This window comes from Pectinophora gossypiella, chromosome 6 (assembly GCF_024362695.1).
Source record: "Pectinophora gossypiella chromosome 6, ilPecGoss1.1, whole genome shotgun sequence".
Taxonomy (NCBI): Eukaryota; Metazoa; Arthropoda; class Insecta; order Lepidoptera; family Gelechiidae; genus Pectinophora; species Pectinophora gossypiella.
The window spans coordinates 9,151,159-9,171,891 of NC_065409.1; the positions used below are offsets into that span (position 1 = coordinate 9,151,159).

General features: G+C 40.0%; 2 protein-coding genes across 3 annotated transcripts; one reads left to right on the plus strand and one right to left on the minus strand.

Annotated features, from left to right (window-relative positions):
• Nucleotides 1–57: 57 nt before the first annotated feature.
• Nucleotides 58–13,353, plus strand: LOC126367700 (splicing factor 3B subunit 1). The gene is made up of 21 exons (XM_050011359.1): nucleotides 58–196; nucleotides 446–720; nucleotides 916–1,042; nucleotides 1,351–1,430; nucleotides 1,685–1,876; nucleotides 2,212–2,404; nucleotides 2,747–2,997; nucleotides 3,474–3,663; nucleotides 4,082–4,365; nucleotides 4,792–4,995; nucleotides 5,479–5,677; nucleotides 6,848–7,006; nucleotides 7,558–7,850; nucleotides 8,605–8,763; nucleotides 9,196–9,384; nucleotides 9,755–9,937; nucleotides 10,423–10,601; nucleotides 11,062–11,307; nucleotides 11,594–11,806; nucleotides 12,404–12,620; nucleotides 13,157–13,353. The coding sequence occupies exons 1-21, from the start codon at nucleotides 169–171 to the stop codon at nucleotides 13,313–13,315; spliced, it is 4,020 nt and encodes a 1,339-aa protein (XP_049867316.1). The 5' UTR covers nucleotides 58–168; the 3' UTR covers nucleotides 13,316–13,353.
• A 507-nt stretch (nucleotides 13,354–13,860) lies between these two features.
• Nucleotides 13,861–20,455, minus strand: LOC126367701 (tectonin beta-propeller repeat-containing protein). Of its 2 annotated transcripts, none has more exons than XM_050011360.1 (5): nucleotides 17,112–20,455; nucleotides 16,725–16,934; nucleotides 16,484–16,570; nucleotides 15,907–16,270; nucleotides 13,861–14,730 (listed from the first exon to the last, which is right to left on the minus strand). In XM_050011360.1, the coding sequence occupies exons 1-5, from the start codon at nucleotides 20,118–20,120 to the stop codon at nucleotides 14,552–14,554; spliced, it is 3,849 nt and encodes a 1,282-aa protein (XP_049867317.1). In that variant the 5' UTR covers nucleotides 20,121–20,455; the 3' UTR covers nucleotides 13,861–14,551. The 2 variants fall into 2 exon arrangements, with proteins under 2 accessions (XP_049867317.1, XP_049867318.1); XM_050011361.1 differs by having other exon boundaries at nucleotides 15,949–16,270; nucleotides 17,112–20,454.
• Nucleotides 20,456–20,733: the final 278 nt, after the last annotated feature.

The following is a 20,733-nucleotide window of genomic DNA, read 5'->3' on the forward strand; positions in this document are numbered from 1 at the left end:
AATAAGTTAGTGAGTGTAAAGCGAGTGAGTTTAAATCTATCTTTCGTAGTAGTGATTTGTACCGACGGGGAGAGTCGGAGTTGTTGTGTGTCGATTTTCAAGAAATATTAGTAAATTGGATTGCAAAATTGCCTTTCTTGAGAGTTTTGTGTACATGACAGCTAAATAATGGATAAAATACCTAGGACGCACGAAGGTATACCTATTTAATTTGTATTTTGTAATAAATAGATGCCAGCCATTTTATGAACAACTTACAAAATATTGTGTCAAAACGTTGAATATTTCTCCATACATTCGGTTTTCCACAATTTTCTTGTTATATTTATTTCATTGTTGATCTAAAATTGTCTAACCTTGTCATATTTGCGCCTAACTAAACCATATCAATGTTTGGTTATGTTCCAACACGATGCCAGTACCTACATTTAACATTTGTTTACAGCAATTGAAGCCCAAATAAGGGAGATTCAGTCAAAGAAAAATGAGCTACCAGAAAATGGCGCCAATAATAAAGGTGTCTCGCTTGGGGATGCGTCCTACTACGATAGTGATATTTATGACAATGCTGGGCAAGGCGGCAAATCGCGGTATGATGGCTATGTAACGTCCATTGCTGCTAACGACGAGGTAGAAGATGAAGATGTCGAGAATGTGCCTATTTCTCAGAAGAGACCTGGATATACAGCACCAGCCTCACTACTCAATGATATTGCACAGGTAACTGCAACCTACATAAACACATAAAAGTTTTATCAGCTCATAATATAGTTGCACCCATATAAATTCACTATAATTATTTTTATTTTATGTATTTTATATAGGCCATACAAGATTATAAAGCAGTTAAGGCACATATCAATACTATGCATTTTGTGAAAATCCTTTTATTATACAATTTAATTTATTTTTCAGAGTGACAAGGATTATGACCCCTTCGCAGATAAAAGGAGGCCAACCATCGCAGATAGAGAAGATGATTATCGTCAAAAGAGGCGCAGGTTAATTATATCACCACCTCGTATGGACCCTTTTGCTGAAGGTATGTGATAGTTTTTTGCATTTTTTTGTTTCTGTTTATATTATACTTTTATGAATAAACTAGTTTTCTGTTAAATATACCCATTATAAGCGAAGGTAGTCATAGAATATGGATTCAAATTTGCTTATGTGTTATTGGTATAAAATACAATACAATAAAATAGAATACAAAGTTATTGATACATTACAAAGTAGTTCAGTTTAACTTTACACCAGACCTGAAACCAGGGTTGATGAGGTTGGTACTCCACCTCACAACCCACATGATAGAAGTTTTAACTTTTATATTAACATTTCATATGTCTCCAGGTGGCAAGACACCAGATGTTGGATCCAGGACATACACAGAAATTATGAAAGAGCAATATCTCCGTGCAGAGGAAACTGAAGTAAGTATAGATTATTTGAAATTTCTATTTTTGAATTATATTTTTATAAGACTGTATTTTCATTATTATGTTGCAGCAGCATAATAATGTTAATAATGTTTGCTAACACAAATAATGTTTTACTAAACTTTCAATGTTTGAGCAAATAGGCTTTTTATAATAAAAGTGATAATGTCCAAATTAACAATTATAAAACTAACTACTATTCGGCCCTAATTTTTTTACACAAAAATAAATTTAACATTTTATTTCAGCTAAGAAAAAAACTTCTAGAAAAAGCAAGGGAGGGTACTTTGAAGCCAGTGGCACAATCTAATGGAGAAGCAGCCAAACCAGCTCAGAAGCGCAAGGGACGCTGGGATCAGAGCTCTGATGAGACACCGGTTGCTAAGAAGGTTGTTTCATCCACACCTAGCTCTCAAGCTACACCTTCCTGGGATCAAGAGGTATGATTCTTTATTACTTATTTCATTTGCAATGAATAGGAGTAACATTCTTCACTGCTATTGATTAAAAGAAAATTACATATTGACTTAAATTGAGTACAGACTACAGAGGCAGATATAATGAAAATTCCAAGTGTTAATAAAGTTTGTTCATTCAGTTGTAGCATTAAAGTTAATAGTAGCATAACAGTCAATTGAATGTTATATAATTATGATAAATAAACTGTAAATTCCAAAATCCTTTAACAAATTATTGCAACAGTTGATATTAGCTGACATAAAGAAGGTACACACTGCAGTATAAATATCTAAAATGAAATAAATTATTTGTTTAGAGAGGTGCTTGGGAAGAAACCCCAGGGGCGGGCGCTCGCGGTGGTGAGACCCCGGGTGCTACGCCCTCCGCCCGCGTGTGGGACGCCACCCCCGGACACCTCACGCCTGGACATGCCACGCCCGGTCGGGAGACTCCGGCGCAACACACCTCCAGGCGAAACCGTTGGGATGAGACACCAAAGACAGATAGGGGTAAGTTAAACAGAGACCTTTGTATGGATAACAAACTGAACCTACCTATGGAGACCTATGGAGAGAATATGAACTGGTTGAAAGAATAAGTCGTTACATAATCCCTATTAAATGAGGTAAGCTATGTCACAAACAAACAGTAGACAACTTTCAGCCACTTTTGATACAAAGTCTTCAGATGGATATGGCGTTCATACTCATGCTGACAGATAATCAGCTATATAATGGTCCATCTTGTTAGAAAGGCCGCAACATCGACACCCTACCGGGATTTTTAAGTAGCTGGAACAGCATAGAAGCAATGAGTCAGAATAAGTTTTTAAAATTGAATAATTGTTTCAGAAACCCCTGGCCACAACAGCGGGTGGGCGGAGACCCCTCGCACGGACCGCGGCGCCGGCGTGGACACGATCCAGGAAACGCCGACGCCGGGCACCAAGCGGCGCTCGCGCTGGGACGAGACGCCCGGCGCTACGCCCGCCGCCGCTACGCCCACGCCCTCGCACGCCACGCCTTCGCACGCGACGCCCTCACACGCCACGCCCTCGCATGCCACCCCTACGCCGCATACGCCTGTTTTCACACCAGGAGGGGTAAGTTGATTATTTTTGTTAAAATTACTTTAGATTTTTTTTTGCACAATTATTTAAAATCCTTTCTCATACAAAACTTCAATTCAAACTTAGGTGCTCACTTCTTCTATCGTGTGGGCTATGAGGTGGAGTACCAACCTCATCAACCCTGGTGTCAGGGTTATTATTGAGCCACCAAATACCCCTGACATGGCTCATGTAACGACTACTTACTTATATCAGTAAGTAGTAACCAGGACCAACGGGTTTACGTGCCTTCCGAAGCACGGATCATCTTACTTTCGGGCAATCAGGTGATCAGCCTGTAATGTCCTGACCAAACTAGGGACCACAAAGTAATTTATGTGGTATGCCCCCACCTGGAATCGAACCCAGGACCTCCGGATCGTGAGCCCAACGCTTAACCGCTGGACCACGGAGGTCGTTAGGTGCTCACTGCTTAACAAGACAATTTATAAACATTAATTTTATTTTAGTCTACACCGGTGGGAGTGAAAGCCATGGGTATGGCGACGCCGACGCCCGGGCACATCGCCGCCATGACGCCGGAGCAGCTGCAAGCTTACCGCTGGGAGAAGGAAATAGACGAGCGCAACAGACCTTACACCGATGAAGAACTTGATGCCATGTTCCCTGCTGGGTACAAGGTTTTGCCTCCCCCGGCCGGTACGTATCATTTAATTTAAAATCCAATTCCAAATAAGTACTATGTTCTTTTATTTTTTTCGTAAGTCTAAATATTTAAGGAACAAATACGGAAAACACCATAGTTATTAATCTCAACTTTAGTTTCAGGACACATGTATTAAACAAAGACAACCGCATGTGGAAAACCACCGTCTCGTAATGAAATATTACATGATACATGTGTTGTTGAATAGAGAGAATACCCATTTTAATACTCAATTTTTCTTTCAGATGAATGATGACAGTCTTTACAGTCTCATGCCGTTGGATAGACTTCCAGTTTTATGCTTTAACTCCTCAGTTGCTGCTTGTGTACTTAAGATTATGATGGAGCATGCTTGTTCTTTATCGTCGTGAGACTGTAATCCAGTTATTGACTATTGATATTGTTGCCCAGGTTACGTTCCGATTCGGACGCCCGCTCGTAAGCTGACCGCAACGCCTACACCGTTGGCTGGTACCCCAATCGGCTTTTTCATGCAGACGGAGGAAATGGGAGGGTCCGCGGCTGCGGCGGCGCGGCTCCTCGACCCGCAGCCCAAGGGTAGCCAGCAGCTGCCATTCATGAAGCCAGAAGACGCACAGTACTTTGATAAACTGCTTATTGACGTCGATGAAGACACCCTCTCTCCCGAGGAACTCAAAGAGAGGAAAATTATGAAACTGTTGCTCAAAATTAAGGTAAGATTATTCCTCACATATTACGGATATACAGGTTGTGAGAAGCTGCTGTAGTTTTAGGGGCATGAGACATTCGTTATGTAAAAAAATATGTTTAACTATGTTACCTACTGAATAAAGATATTTTTGAATTTGAATTATTAAACTATATGTCTTACAAATTTCGTCGAGCCATCATCATCATACTGATACTGTCTAGGAGGCAAAGTTTTTCACGACTGTATAAGCCAATGTGACAGCGTCAACACCTACCACACGCTCTGCAGATGTAGTCAATGGCAGGAGGTCGTGCCACTTTCGTGTCGCCTGGCCCTTTTCTTTCATCGAGTTGATTAAAGAAAACTCGTGTGTATTTATTAACGTTTTTTTATTATGAGTAAAGTGACACGCCTGTAATCTATACCACTTTATTAATCACATTTTCAGAACGGAACTCCTCCGATGTGCAAGGCGGCGCTCCGTCAGATCACGGACAAGGCGCGCGAGTTCGGGGCGGGGCCGCTCTTCAACCAAATCCTGCCACTGCTCATGAGCCCCACACTCGAAGATCAAGAACGTCACTTGCTCGTCAAAGTTATCGACAGGATTCTCTATAAACTGGACGATTTAGTACGGCCTTACGTGCACAAAGTAAGTGGGAAAGTTATCCTTTTGTAATGATTATGCAGGAGGTTATAATTGTGTTTTCGTCAAAAATAACTGCCATCTTTTATCTTGACTCTGCTTCTCTCATTGATGTAATGTTTTCTTTTTGTTCTCGGATACTTTATCTTTTTTTTACTTGACTTATTGTAGATTTGCCGCAGATGGCATTAACTACTTGGCCGGAAAACTTTATTATCTGAACATTTAACCAATATACCATCTAGAATGTGTTTCCGGTCTTCTGATTCTGGTAATGAATCTCTTTTAGAGCCCACCTTTTGTATTTTCTTTTTTTATATTGTTAATTTTGGTAATCTGCGTGAGGTCTTGCGCCACCTAAATATTTTGCTAAGGCCGCCACTGATATGTATTATACAGTTTCTTATGCTTCATAGCCCCTCTGGTTTTTTAAACGAGGCCTGTGCCCAGCAGTGGGACGACATTCTAAAACATGTGTCTATCGTACAGATTCTGGTGGTGATCGAGCCTTTACTCATCGACGAAGACTACTACGCCCGCGTGGAGGGTCGCGAGATTATCTCCAACCTAGCGAAGGCGGCCGGCCTGGCCACTATGATCTCCACGATGAGGCCCGACATCGACAACATCGACGAATACGTCAGAAACACCACCGCCAGGGCCTTTGCTGTCGTCGCCTCTGCTTTAGGTAACTGTTCACTTATTTATGCGAAGTTCACGCGTGTAATATTGGCCCCGATTCCTGCAAACACCGCCTAATTTTATTTTAAGTTATATCCGTCATTTTCATATCCGTCGAAAAGGAAAGGGACGGATGATTCACAGCTCTTAATTTTAGGAAGAATGAGTAAATGAATGTGTCGGGTTATTGACTGATTTAAAATTTTTAGACGGTTGGTTTAGATTTGTGCTTAAAATTGACGTGTGTTCCATAAATTTTATGCTTGTCGATTACCCGTCCCTTTCCTTTTCGGCGGATAAGAAAATGACAGATATAACTTAAAATAAAATTAGATGGTATTTACAGGAATTAGCACCATTGACTGGCGTAAGACATGTATTCTTCTTCTAATCCTTTTATCCCCTGTTGGGATTTAGGGCTCGAATACCAGATTTCCACTCCTCACGATCTTTTGCAGCCTCTGTAACTTGCTCCCAGCACTGACTTTTTTGCTTGCAGACATATCCCCAATATATGTCTGTTTAATTATATGATGAACTGTCTTTAACACAAGTTCTTCATAAAGTGACCTACTCGTTTTATATATTTTTGTCTTTAAATGAAGATGATATGATCTTGTTACGACGTAATCTATTAGTTTTATTGTTGATACATCACCAGCCCATTAACGTCCCCACTGCTGGGGCACGGGCCTTCCCTATGGATGGATAGGGAGATCGGGCCTTAAACCACCACGGATTGGTGGTTATTAACGACTGCTAATTCAAATTCAAATTCAAAAATATCTTTATTCAGTAGGTAACATAGTTACACTTTGAATCGTCAATTTTTACATAACGAACGTCTCATCCGCCTAAAACTACTGCAGCCGGGACCAACGGCTTTACGTGCCTTCCGAAGCACGGAGGAGCTCGAGATGAAAACTTTTTTTTTTTTTGTGGTCACCCATCCTATGACCGGCCTTTGCGAAAGTTGCTTTACTTCAACAATCGTAGACCGAGCGCGTTTACCGCTGCGCCACCGAGCTCCTCTTTGATGATAATCTTGAATTAAATGAAAAGAACGTTTAAATAATTTAACTTACAATGAAAGAAGAAACAATTTCCGCATCGCCGATATTCCTACTTTAGCTGATTATATTTTATACATCAATACTAAGAATAATAATGATTCCAGGTATACCATCACTCCTGCCGTTCTTGAAGGCCGTGTGCCGTTCGAAGAAGTCTTGGCAGGCGCGACACACCGGCATCAAGATCGTGCAACAGATTGCCATCCTGATGGGGTGCGCCATCCTCCCGCATCTCAAGTCCTTGGTTGAGATCATTGAACACGGTGAGTATACTTTGGCTACAGATTTCTTCTTGAATAGAACGATCGGTGAATGGAAATAAACATGGATTCTTGTGGCTCAAAAATGACAGAACGAAAATTCCTGGCCTTTATTGCTGTGGTATAAATCGGCGCGCGCCACTTGTCACTTACCAGTATGTCAATTTATTCACCGAATATGATAACTTTGCTATTCCGCGTAAGGCAGGCCAAACATCGTTAACGAAAGTCTAAGGGCGGTATAAATAACCCTCAAGACCATATCAATGTGACAGTTCTTATATAAAAACGGACTTGGGATTGATCCTGACGGCAGTCTCAGCTGAGATTAGTTTATTAATACCACCCTAAACTAAATGTCATTCACTTCAATATACTGATTGACTGACGATGACGATCTTTCTGAAAGTTATTTTATTCACATTCCTATGTTAAAAATAATGCATGCTCCCTCCATTCAAGAAAAGAACTGTGTTCAGTGAAGGATTTTTTTTATGTAACTTGTTGCATCTCTTTTCTCGGCTACAGTTTCTAATTAATCTATTCCTTCACAGGTCTCGTTGACGAACAGCAGAAAGTCCGTACGATCACTGCTTTGGCCAGCGCCGCTCTCGCCGAAGCCGCCACCCCTTACGGTATCGAGTCATTCGACTCTGTGCTCAAGCCGTTGTGGAAGGGTATCCGCACGCACCGTGGTAAAGGTCTCGCCGCTTTCCTGAAGGCCATTGGCTACCTCATCCCGCTCATGGACGCTGAATACGCCAACTACTACACAAGAGAAGTGATGCTCATTCTCATCCGTGAATTCCAGTCGCCTGACGAGGAAATGAAGAAGATTGTGTTGAAGGTTGGTAAACTGTTTAAGTTCACATTGCTTTTTCTTTATGTGGGTATGTACGTGAATGATTACTTTTTTATTTTAACATTCTACTTTTTATAAACTTACAGCAATTTAAGGATAAGATCAGCAAGTCTTAGTTATTATCTCCAGTTATTATTTTAACAGCTTTCTCAATAAGATATGAGACACTAAATGCATCGCGAACCTCTTAGTAAATAAGAAACTAAAGTAGGTATTCCATGTCTTCCCTTCAATATTAAAACAATTATAATGAATATTAGATAACATTAAAATCTACTCTGACTACTCTGGGCGCCATCCCACTTGCGTCAGACAGAGTACTGCGGGGCGTAAGGCAAGAGGGAAACCGTTTTGTTTTTTTTTTTTGACGTGACTTATTGTAGATTTGCCGCAGATGGCATTAACTACTTGGCCGGACAAATGGGGAGCGCTGAAAGCTCTCACCCGGTACAACGTTTAAGACAACAGGCCTGAGGGTGCCCAGTTGGGCGCGAACCTCGGCCCAGGGCGTCGTCTGAAAGGAAAAATATTTGAAAGAATTAATCGACCCTAGTGGGTCGATAGCGATAAGCGCTGAATGAGGGAAATCGTCGACCACGCCGGCGGGGTCGGTATCGGGGAAACAAGAGGGAAACCACTGCCCTATTTTTCCCTAAAAAAGTAGCATGGAAAATGCTGTACCCACAAGAGCATAGCTCTTAAATTGATGATGAATATTAAAATAATTGTTTGTCCATAGGTAGTGAAGCAGTGTTGCGGCACCGACGGCGTGGAGCCGCAGTACATAATGGACGAGATTCTCCCGCACTTCTTCAAGCACTTCTGGAACCACCGCATGGCGCTCGACCGACGCAACTACCGGCAACTGGTCGACACCACTGTCGAAATTGCTAACAAAGTAAGTAAACGCCCTTCTATTTACTGTGTCACATTAGATTATTGTTTTAGCCAAAATTTCATTTCGTGATATCACATAAGAATCTGTAAAAACTGAAGAGGATGTTTATAAAACTAACTATAGGATTGTCTGACGAACAGAACATTTTTTTAAAGAAGCCTATAGTATCCAACAGTCGCTCAGTCGTGTGACTTGGTGAGGTGTGGGTACTTAGTTCATCTTGCGATTGCTGTATCTCTGACTACCCCAAGCTTATGCTTAAAATAACTAAAAGAACCACAGTTCTACTTGAAATAAAAATTAGTTAGTAGTAGAATACTTACGAGAGATTCTTATACTTTTCGCTCGCTGATAAACCGCACAGGGCCTTAGTTACTGAGGACAATTCGTATGTCTTATTAAATAACATACCTTTGTCTTTCTCCTACCCAGGTTGGAGCGTCAGAGATCATAAACAGAATCGTAGATGACCTGAAGGACGACAATGAGCAATACAGAAAGATGGTGATGGAGTCCATCGAGAAGATCCTCGCGAACCTGGGCGCCGCTGACATCGACTCCAAGCTTGAAGAAGCACTTATTGACGGCATACTCTATGCATTCCAAGAACAGACCACTGAGGTAAGTTTTATTTGCTTGAAGCAGAAGATTCATATCATCGTATATAACAATATTTTCTGACCTAAAGAGTCCATCATATACTTGAATTCCAACTCTTAATAAAATTTTAGCGACTTTTTACCTAACAACTAAATAAAGTGAATTATAGATAGCGGGTGAGCAGAGTTATGGGCAGACTTGCAAACTGTTCAGAAACTGGATCATCGCGTTAGCAATGCGGTCTAAGCCAGATATTTTTCCCATTATTAGGAGAACTATTCGTGTATTCAGCCATTTATCATCCAAATCTGTTTTTAATACACTCACGAGACATTAAATGATGTAATATCAAACGTAATTACATGTGACTAAGAATTAATGTTATATTCAGGATGTGGTGATGCTGAACGGGTTCGGTACGATAGTGAACCAGCTCGGGAAGCGTGTGAAGCCGTACCTGCCTCAGATCTGCGGTATCATCCTGTGGCGCATGAACAACAAGTCGGCAAAGGTGCGCCAGCAGGCCGCCGACCTCATCTCCCGCATCGCCGTCGTCATGAAGACTTGCCAGGAGGTAATATAACAGCATTTGACATTGAAATGAGAGAGGAATACATAATAGTGCCGATTCGGATAATCACCAACTTAATTTGGACTTAACAGGACTGGAACTAGCTCTGTCTCTTTCTTACTCTTCTTGGAAGTGAAGGACGGCACTAGTTAAGAGCTGTCGAACTAAAAATAAGTTTTTATCCGCCCGAATTGACTCCTATAAATTACAACATCACAATTAGATAGATAGATAGAATCTTTATTTAGGTTTAAGACGATTCCACCTGTGCCAACTTATTGAATTTTGAATCTAACACAAGATTTTTAGGGTCGACACTTGAAATGAAAAAAACTGAACCTATCAGATCACTCTCATGTTCGTCTATCACGTACCATATTATTTATCTGTTATATTTGTAAGTTTTTGTGTTCTGTGTTCAAACATGTCACGGTTATTCAAATGTGATTGAGTCTATTTGGCTAACAATATAATTATTTTGTCCCCAGGAAAAATTGATGGGGCATTTGGGTGTAGTCTTATACGAGTACTTGGGTGAAGAGTATCCCGAAGTGCTGGGTTCGATTCTTGGAGCTTTGAAGGCGATCGTGAACGTTATCGGCATGACAAAAATGACGCCACCCATCAAAGATCTCTTACCTAGACTGACGCCGATTCTAAAGAACAGGTAACGAATAAAAAGTATATTATAGTAGGACACTACACGGTAGTGTCGTGAGTGTGGTAACACTGCATATAAAAATTTCATTGTTACCATGTGCAGCCTAGTAAGTGCGAGCAAGACAGTTTGTGCACGCTTCAAGTAGTTAATGCCATCTGCGGCAAAACTACAATAAGTCACGTTAAAAAATAAAAAACACAGTCATTTGCCTTCCTGTGTGTTGCTTGTGCTCAGTAGTGGGAAGTATGTTTATAGTCCTACAAACGTACCTAATCTCTATTGGAGTACGCATTCATTTTAATGCGTATGCGAACCGTATAGTGACCAGATACCAATAAGTCATCCAAATAGATATCGTCCATCAGTTCAAGAGGACACAATCTATTAGAAGTATCTAAAGAGAAACAACAAAAGAAAAATAAGTAGTAAGTAATAGACAAATAGTAACACGTTATTTTGATTTCAGGCACGAGAAAGTGCAGGAGAACTGCATCGACCTGGTGGGCCGTATCGCGGACAGAGGTCCGGAGTTCGTCTCCGCCAGGGAGTGGATGAGGATATGTTTCGAACTGCTAGAGCTGCTGAAAGCACACAAGAAGGCCATCAGAAGAGCTACCGTCAACACGTTCGGTTACATCGCCAAAGCTATCGGTCCACACGACGTGTTAGCCACGCTGCTCAACAACTTGAAAGTACAGGAACGACAGAACAGGTAAGCTTTGTTTCTACTAGTGATTAGTTAGTGATTGTCGAACAGCCTCTGTGGTCTAGTGGTTGGAGCGTTAGGCTCACGATCTGGAGATCCGGGTTCGATTCCCGATGGGGACATTGTCGAAATCACTTTGTGAGACTGTCCTTTGTTTGGTAAGGACTGTCAGGCTTGTATCACCTGATTGTCCGAAAAAGTACCAATTTCGACGCTTTTGTAATTCCCTAGAAAAAAATCCTATAAGTTTATATAATATGAATTATTTACATAATTATGTTACCATTCACAGAGTATGTACAACAGTGGCCATCGCTATCGTAGCGGAGACATGCTCGCCCTTCACGGTGTTGCCAGCTCTAATGAACGAGTACAGAGTGCCAGAACTGAACGTGCAGAATGGCGTGCTCAAGTCTCTGTCTTTCCTTTTCGAATATATCGGCGAGATGGGCAAGGATTACATCTACGCCGTGTGCCCGCTGCTAGAAGACGCACTTATGGACAGGTAACTAATCTTTCGTTTGCTTTTACAACTGATTAATCAAAAACGAGTAATTTCGAGGGCTGATCCTTGTCCTTTCTTCTCGATTATTTCCTATAACTTATAAAAAATTCAACAAATAAAATGATAATATATAACGTCTGACTTCACCGGTGGGAAATAAGCGTGATATTATGTATTTATGTATAATATACTTAGGGTGGTATTAGTAAATTAATCTTAGCTGAGACTGCCCTCAAGATCATGCCCAAGTCCGTTTTTATATAAGAACTGTCACATTGATATGGTCTTGAGGATTAGTTTATTTATTTTTAGACGGTTGTTTTAGATTTGTGCTTGAAATTGACGTGTGTTCCATAAATTTTATGCTTGTCGATTACCCGTCCCATTCTTTTTCGGCGGATAAGAAAATGACAGATATAACTTAAAATAAAATTAGATGGTGCTTACAGGAATTAGCACCATTGACATAATCTTGAGGGCAGTCTCAAAGCTGAGATTAGATTATTACACAATAATCTAAAAACCACCCTTAATACCTACCACATATGTAAAACTGAGTTGCAATAAATTATTATTAATATAAAACTTTTTTTACAGAGATTTGGTCCATCGACAAACAGCATGCGCAGCAATAAAGCACATGGCGCTGGGAGTGTTCGGGTTCGGTTGCGAAGACGCGCTGGTGCATCTTCTGAACCACGTGTGGCCGAACATATTCGAGACCTCGCCACATCTGGTGCAAGCCTTCATGGACGCCGTCGAGGGCATGCGCGTCGCACTGGGGCCCATCAAGATACTGCAATATGCTTTACAGGTATGTAGCATGTTTTTTGCATATTAAATGGTTCGTAATGGTTTGTGTCCTCTAACATGATGGACTAATGTTATGGGCGATAGGCTGATCCCTTATCACCATAAGGTTCATCATATCCAGCTTACGCCACCGTATCAACAGTGGCTGCAAGTTGTCTTTGATTGCTTGTGGCTCTGCCCACCCCATTAGGGATTACGGGCGTGAGTTTATGTATGTATGTATGTAAATGGTTCGTAGTCGCACGTGTTTAACCACAAGTGTTTTTAGTGTTGCTACTTTCGGGGCTGTAGATGATAAGAAACGAAACAAAGTACTAACAACTACTTAGTGGAGTCCTCTCAATGTAACGTTTCACTTATTGCCAGGGACAAGCTCGATTTTTTTATAAACCAAAAAATTGCCAGCATCTACTTGTATTAGCTCTATAATAAAAAAAGGTAAATAATAAGTTACGAAGCTCCGGCTTTTTGTCTCCACTAACTAGACATTAGGCAAATAATCTATTCACTAATAAATTATCATTGTGTTTGTTTCAGGGATTGTTCCACCCCGCGAGGAAGGTCCGCGACGTGTACTGGAAGATCTACAACACGCTCTATATCGGCGGACAAGACGCGCTCGTCGCCGGCTACCCGCGGATACAGAACGACCCCAACAACCACTACATTAGATACGAACTAGACTACATGTTGTAAACCTTAGTTATTATTATTATATGTATAGAGTGTCGTAATAGGCTTGTTTTATTTGACGTAAACTGAGCCAGATTAATGAAATCTAAATAGGTGTAGACAAAAGTGAAAGACTATAGTTATATTGCCAATTAAAAAGATAACAAAAGTTCAGTTTTGATTTATGATTTTTATAGTTCTGATCACAGTAAATGCATTTGTTCATTGTCCTATAAGTTCTGTGTTCTGTCTGTATAGAACGGGTTTTAAGAAAAATATATCTATCGCGTGTATCTTTGCCAGAACCATAATCGCTACATCAAAAAGTATTATGATAATCTTATTGCATTCTTGTCTAATGATCCTGAGATCGAATTAACATATTTTTTTTCTAAAATATGATTGTAAAATTTGATCGTACCAAATCAACGTCTATGAACATGAGTTGGTAATAGAAAGTGTTTTGTAATGAAAGATAGACTGGATTATTCATCTCGTTTTTAAAGGCGCTAGATTTTTGGTGCGGTCTTCCTTCACATTCGAAGTCTGTATGCAATTACCAATTAAACTTCTCAATGCAATTTTGATATATTATTTACTTTTCAAGCACAAGCTTACATTTGGTATATCATAAATTCGCTAAAATATGCTTACATACCTATATCTTTAGGGAAACATTTAATACAATGAAACATCCAAAACTCATGACTAGACAAAAATATAGGTAATCGTAAGGAAATAAAGAGGAATGGATTATTTTTCATAATTAAAAGAACTTAAAAAGACGCTAGCACTAAGTCTTCGTTACTCACAGCTTTAAACTTACTAATAATACAATTCGGAAGAAAATATCAGTAAAAAAATATAATACCAACTTACACCTAGAATGACAATAAATTGTCTGCTTATCCAGTTTGAGCTGGCATGCGAATTGTGTGCTAAAGACAAAAAATTGTAGGAAAATTATGATTACTTACTATAGGTATCACATAACAGAATATAACAAGTTTCCAAAGAGTATTCAAATGAGCGAAAATGGAATGTTTCTGAACAAACTATATCGAATTAGGTGCCGTATCGTATTCCTTCACCTTTATGTAACCGTGACTCGGCGATAAGAATTAGTTTTATTGGTCACAAAAGAATGACACATTTATCGACAAATTGTTTCAAGGTGGGAACTAGGAGAACATTCTTTGAGTAATAGTTATTCTTGTGGGCCTTTTGAGTTCTATCTGTACTTTATCGGCATAAATATCTTTACATAGAACAGCCTCTGGCAGTGACGTGAACGAGTGTTACGTTGAGCACCGGTTGCCACGCGATCCCTGTCGGGTTGTCCACCGACACTCCAAGCCTCCTCTGCAGTATGCCGTCCGTGCTTACTGCCCAAACCTCTTGTTCAATACTTGATACATGTTTGAATGTAGTGTCGCAATCTGTAAACGAAAATCTGGACTATAACTTCGTAAATAACATTACGATGTGACTCCCCAACAATTCAACTACAAGCACTTTTTCAAATGTGATTATGATTACTGCCTATGATAGTTACTCATTGGTGCTAATTCTAGTGATGAGAACTTTTAGTTTGACAGCACTATAAATAGTATGGTCCAAGAGGAACATACTCAATAAGTGCAAGAAAGAGATACTACAGCTAATTTTACACCTGTTGAACTGAAATGAAATGAAGTCTTCGCGTCTGCCAGAATTGGCACCATTTTTATTATAATATAAATTGCATAAGCATGAGATATATACAACTACTAAATACTCTGTACGGCTTCCGGCTGTACGGTCACGAGCATTAATATGTATACACTTTGGTACCATGTCACATTAACTTTTTTGACGAATTGAACTGTAAGTCTCACTAAATGTCAAATGTGTTAGTGCGACAGAGTCCTAAAGTGGGTACATTATATTGCTCATGACTGTACGGGGTGTTAGTGATAGCGTACCGAATACTGAAGGGGGTGATTCAGCTCATTATTCTGTGTTAATATCAAGTGGAATGTTTCGTCGCAAAAGTATGGAACTGAAAATAATTAAAAAAACAAAACAAAAAACATTGATTTTGCTACGGAAAATTCCACTTGATATTTACTCAGAATCATGAGCTGAATCATCCTCTTCAGTTTTCGTAAGTGTCACTGGAACCCTGTATAGTTATGAATGCTTGGGTGCTTTCTAATCTGTGTACATATACACATGTGGGACCTATATGTGCTGTGCAGCTATGTATCGTGGCTGACCATGCAAATTGACGTACCTGTATGTTTTTGCTAAAATAATTGGTGTCTTATTGATAGCAAATATATAAATAGCAAAAGGTGCAAATCAGATTCGCCATAAGATTTAGATACGTCAGTTGGCGACATCAGCGACGATATAATAGAACTACTTAATAGTGGGGAACATTTACATAGACCGCAAACTTAGCCAGATTAAAGGGTATCGAAAGACGCAACAGATATTTTAGACAAGACATTTAAGTTATTTGATAATCTTTTTGATTTATACTACAGGAACCACACTGTTTTTAAGTTTATCTACCAAACTTATGAGTTCTAAAAAACGATGCGACTCCGTATACCCTTTCTCAGACTGACCTTGCAAAGCGAGGGCCTTCAACAGCAGCAGAACGTCATTACCTGACAAGTACTTCCAATGTTTTCCATCTTGCTGATATTTGGAAATTTCTGTTCTTACAGCAATGGCACCATTTGAGAGCACGACCCAGGCGGCACAGTCCGTCAACGACACGGCTTTAGCGCCTCCACTTATTTTGTGGCTGAACGGGATACTGCATTTCGGCGCTTCTATCAATTTCCAATTAACACCTCCAGGGTTGGAATTGGTAACTCCTTCTCTGTAGTACAGCTCCCCTTTACGGCCGATTACCCAAATAATGTTGTTGCAGGTGCTTATTGATATTAAGGATTGAGGACTATTCACGTGTTCCCAGTGGACTCCCTGAAATAACATTTTAATAACGTAATTTCTTCAAATACAAGTTACGAGAGTTTTTAAATAACTATCCATGATTTGTCACTACAATAGGTCATATATTACTTCTATACTACATAGTCATTACAGAAATATTGATCAACAGACGAAAAAGTTTGTTGTCTCATTTATTGAACAGGATACATTAGCTACTATTACTACTATTCACAAATTTCTTACCGCGGGTGTCGCTGGGGACGCGCCAGTTCGATATATAGCTTCCCCTCCTAACGTAATAGCCCATACTGTTGTCTCATCGTCACTACCCTACAAAACAAGAAATATGATTAATATTCTTTTTTCAGTCGATACATGGGCATTCTCTACTAAATTGTTGATTAATACTTGTAGTAAAACCATCGAAGGATCAATCTATCAAGGGTTTTACAATTAGTAACACATGTGTACTTGGGTAGCTTACCCATAATGATATATCCAGCAAGGCGGTGCTCCCAGCACGAACCCAAGGGCCTTCAGTGACAATTTGAGCTTTTCTGTACCAACGTCTCCGACGCACGCAGTCTGTGAAGATCTTCTTTCCATGATACGGAGCTGGGAAGTCTGTAGCGTATTGCCAACCATCGCTGTCGACGCCTCCAGGAGTATTGTAGTCAATCATCCATTCTGATATCTGAAAAAATATTTTTTTAGGTATATTATTGTAAACAGCTTAACAAGTTAAATTACTATCAAAAACTATTCACGACAAGGAAATCCGATTAAATTATATGTCCTATTGTGTGTAATATATAAGCAAACCAAATCTTTTCCATATGAATATTTATTAGCAACATATAAACAAACCTACCCAATGCCAATGCCGATTCAGTAATTTCGTGTGTTCCCGTGTTCTCTTGTGTTTGCCAGTGATATCACTCCACATATAACGATCTGTTGGAAGTCCTGTGGAGGTGTAACCAGTCAGCGGATTCCATCGCTGGTTTTCGTAAACACAATATGTTTGAGTATCTGACATCGAATTAATGCCGTCATTGCCACCGACACCTTTGAGCGCCCCGCCGCCCCATCCTCCGGTGTAGACCCAGGCGCGATGGTCATGTGAAATCCCCCAAACCACTCCATTTTGGCAACATTCCACCCTTCGCAAATGTCCTCCCATCAGGCGCCAGTACATATCATCTGGCCCTATGATGGCACTTGTTGTGCTGTACTCCATGCTAAAAAGTTTCAATTGCCCTTTAACTAATACTGATGTTATGCTCTCTGGACTTAATCTGTGCTCATAAAAACAGAAGGTCTTATCATTGACCATTATTCTGAAACCTTGCACATCACATAATATCTTTATAGAAAATTCTTGACCCCGTGCCAGAGGTAGTTCATGGCGCTCTTCTGATCCCCAGCTGCCAAATATCTTTGTGTTGCATACTACAGTATTTTCATCAAATCTCACATTAAAATGTAATGGAATTTCAGTCACTTCTTTCTCTATTTTATGTCTTTGCTTCTTTACTTCTGGGCCTTGCAGATTTATATGGAATCTGTTTACATCGTCAAATAAACTTCCAGTAATTTTTATTGAACTACCAGGTGGAAAATTGTTGTGCAAGTCAGTTTCAAATCCAGATATAATATCTTTTCCGAAAACTTGAAACTCTTTTGTATGACTACCATTTTTGTCAATATTCATTTGTTTAGGCATAGGATCCCAATTAAGTACGTCACCTGATGCAGTTACCACCCAAACAGAATTAGCCGATGGTTTACCAGACAAACCATTGATTTGTGATGTAATGTCTACCAATACACAAAGCCATTCTTCTTGTTCCATTTCTGATATAAATTGAATCTTTATACAATCTTTCTTAAAACGTGGAACATACAAAGTAATTCTTGGACTTCCAGGTTCAGACGATGTAGTAACACTGATAACTTCCCCTAAGTTTAATATAAATTTTATTGTACCATCTGGTTGAAAAACTGATAATGTTCCTGTATTTTCAAGAGCATGCCAGTAGAGAGACAGTATACAATCTTCACTTGAATTGCCTATACTAACTAGTCTAGCTTCACAGCTACGAGTCCATCCTTTCTCTTCTATTGCTATTCCATAATTTGATAAATCTACCTCAGAATGTGTGTTCCTGTTCTTTAATTTTTCTAAAATCTGAATTCGCCACTTTGCTGAAAGGTCAGTATTGGAAGTAACATGTGAGTCTGCAAACCAATGGGGCACTTGCACAGCATCTATTGAACAAGCCCCAGCTTCAGCAAATGCCCAGGTTGTATCACAAGTACCCCAGGCAGTTTGGCTGACTTCTTCATCAAAAAACATACCAGAATCAACATCAAATACACTGCTATCACTGTCTGGCTGTGCTTCCATGCCCACTACTGATCCAACACTCCTTACTGGACTCCAGGCTCTAGGGTTCTTCAAAGTTGTCTCATAGCTTTTTCCAGTTAAATCCATATTTTCTACATTAGTAGTACCTTTGGGGCGCATTTCTTTAGGGGGTTTTATGGGTAAGGTATGCTCAATTGGAGCAGAATGTGACTCCTCCCAGGAGTTACGTAAATTTATGTTTGATTTAAGCTCTGGAGCTGTTTCATTGAGTGTATTGAGACTTTGATGTTTATTAGTATTCGATGTTGAGGAGACCATACTAGCTGAACTGGATGTACGACTAAGTTGCATGTTTGCTTGGACCCTCCTCCACCGTTTACCTGTTTGCTCAGATGGTGTTATGCCACTTCGCCAGTAAATACACTTGTCAGAATCCCCTATAGCAAACACTTGATCATTTATGCCAACTGAAATATGAACCATATTGCCAGTAATTTCCAACCATCCACTGCCCATAGCAGCTGATTCTGATGAGCCTGCTGTGTTCCCATCCACACCTTTTCTAAACCAAACTCTAGTATCAGAACTCACAGCCCACACTGCATTGAATCCAACTGATATTTCAGAGAGCTTGGTTTCACTGGGAGATTTTACTTCTAACCATGCTTCACCTGTGGGACAATCCTTGGTAATACCTTTTCTCACTATTGCCCTCCCAGTCCACAGTAATGCCCATACCAAACCTGTTGGGCCAACAGAGATTTGTTTTATATCACAATTAGGAGGAATGCTGATGTTGATCCACTTCAAACCTTCTGGTGAAGTAGTACTGACTCCCGCTCTGTACATGACACGGCCATGAGCAGTAATAGCCCACACCGACAAAGTTCCAGGAGATGCATAAGGTATCTGGTTGCCTCCAATACTCACATCTATGAATGGCTCTTGTGTGGGATCTTTATGAAGTGGAGCTATTGCACACCAAGAATTCAAGGCACTGAACTTCCTATATCTGATCCACTTCCTTCTTCTAACACAAGATTTCCACTGTTTTACTGCACCAAACTGTGCTGGAAAATCGACGGCATAAGTCCATCCATCGTGATCTAAAGGTTGGCCATCCAGGGTGAGCTCCAGTTGCCAATCGCCCTCCCACTGCCAGGCCATAGATGGTAATCGAATACGATCAATAGACCTGTCTGTCGTGCCGTCTTGTGAGGAGAAATGGTACCTGTCTGTGGGTAATAGCCTGCCACTAAAACCTTCGAGAGGCAGCCACCTCTCATTTTCGTATGACTCTTCCTTTACACGTATTGGTATTTCTAAGCCATGGACATGGAGATATATTTGTCGATCTCCCCCTACTGCCCAAAGAAAATGTGGAACCGCTGACAAACTCTTGAATTCTAAGCCAAGGTACATGAACTCCCTCCAGCAAGAACCACTGGTCGATAAGGCGTAAACCTTGCCTTCATTGTTGATAGCAAACAATAGAGAGTTGCTAGACATGTTGCCTATGTAGATAGAAAACGAAAATCCATCTACTGCTAATACTCTTGATTCAGTGGGTGTACCGGTGGGTACACAGTAACACAGTCCACCATGGTAAAATAGGTTTTGTCTTCTCAATCACTCACATAGCGTTCGTATTATAAGCAAAAGAGTAACTAAAATAGGATATAAAATTACCACGTTTTTATTCAGAATCTGTTGAAAATAATCTAAATTTCATATTGTTTTCAAACACAATACAGAATAAAACATTTTTTGTTTCAATTTTCACTTCTCATTTAGCCAAAAAGTACAGTACAGAACAGAATTCTAAAAATTCTGCCAAATCTGGTAAATATTTTTTCTACTAAATTTGTACTAAATTCTAACAGTGTGACCAGTTTTTGCATTTTTTTTATAGTTGAGGGGCGGGCTGCCGCGCGGTGATTTTTTGTAAATTTTTGTTGACATTGCCGTATACATGCGTCCAAGCATGCGTCAAAGTCAATGTCAAAATCAAGGTAATATTTTTTTAGGGAAGGTTTGACGAACGGTAAGGTAATAAAATAAAAGGTATTGCCGATTTTTGGGGAACTACCTAAAATACGGTGAATTTTTAATTAGATATTTA

Excerpts from the sequence above, each read along its gene's own strand:
- LOC126367700 (XM_050011359.1), top strand. The coding sequence starts at position 169 with ATGGATAAAATACCTAGGACGCACGAAG. Across the intron at positions 1,043-1,350 it reads TATGGACCCTTTTGCTGAAG|GTGGCAAGACACCAGATGTT; the intron begins GTATGTGATAGT and ends ATATGTCTCCAG. Across the intron at positions 3,664-4,081 it reads GGTTTTGCCTCCCCCGGCCG|GTTACGTTCCGATTCGGACG; the intron begins GTACGTATCATT and ends ATTGTTGCCCAG.
- LOC126367701 (XM_050011360.1), bottom strand. The coding sequence starts at position 20,120 with ATGTCTAGCAACTCTCTATTGTTTGCTATCAACAATGAAGGCAAGGTT. Across the intron at positions 16,571-16,724 it reads TGCTGGATATATCATTATGG|GGTAGTGACGATGAGACAAC; the intron begins GTAAGCTACCCA and ends CTTGTTTTGTAG. Across the intron at positions 16,271-16,483 it reads CGTCCCCAGCGACACCCGCG|GGAGTCCACTGGGAACACGT; the intron begins GTAAGAAATTTG and ends ATGTTATTTCAG.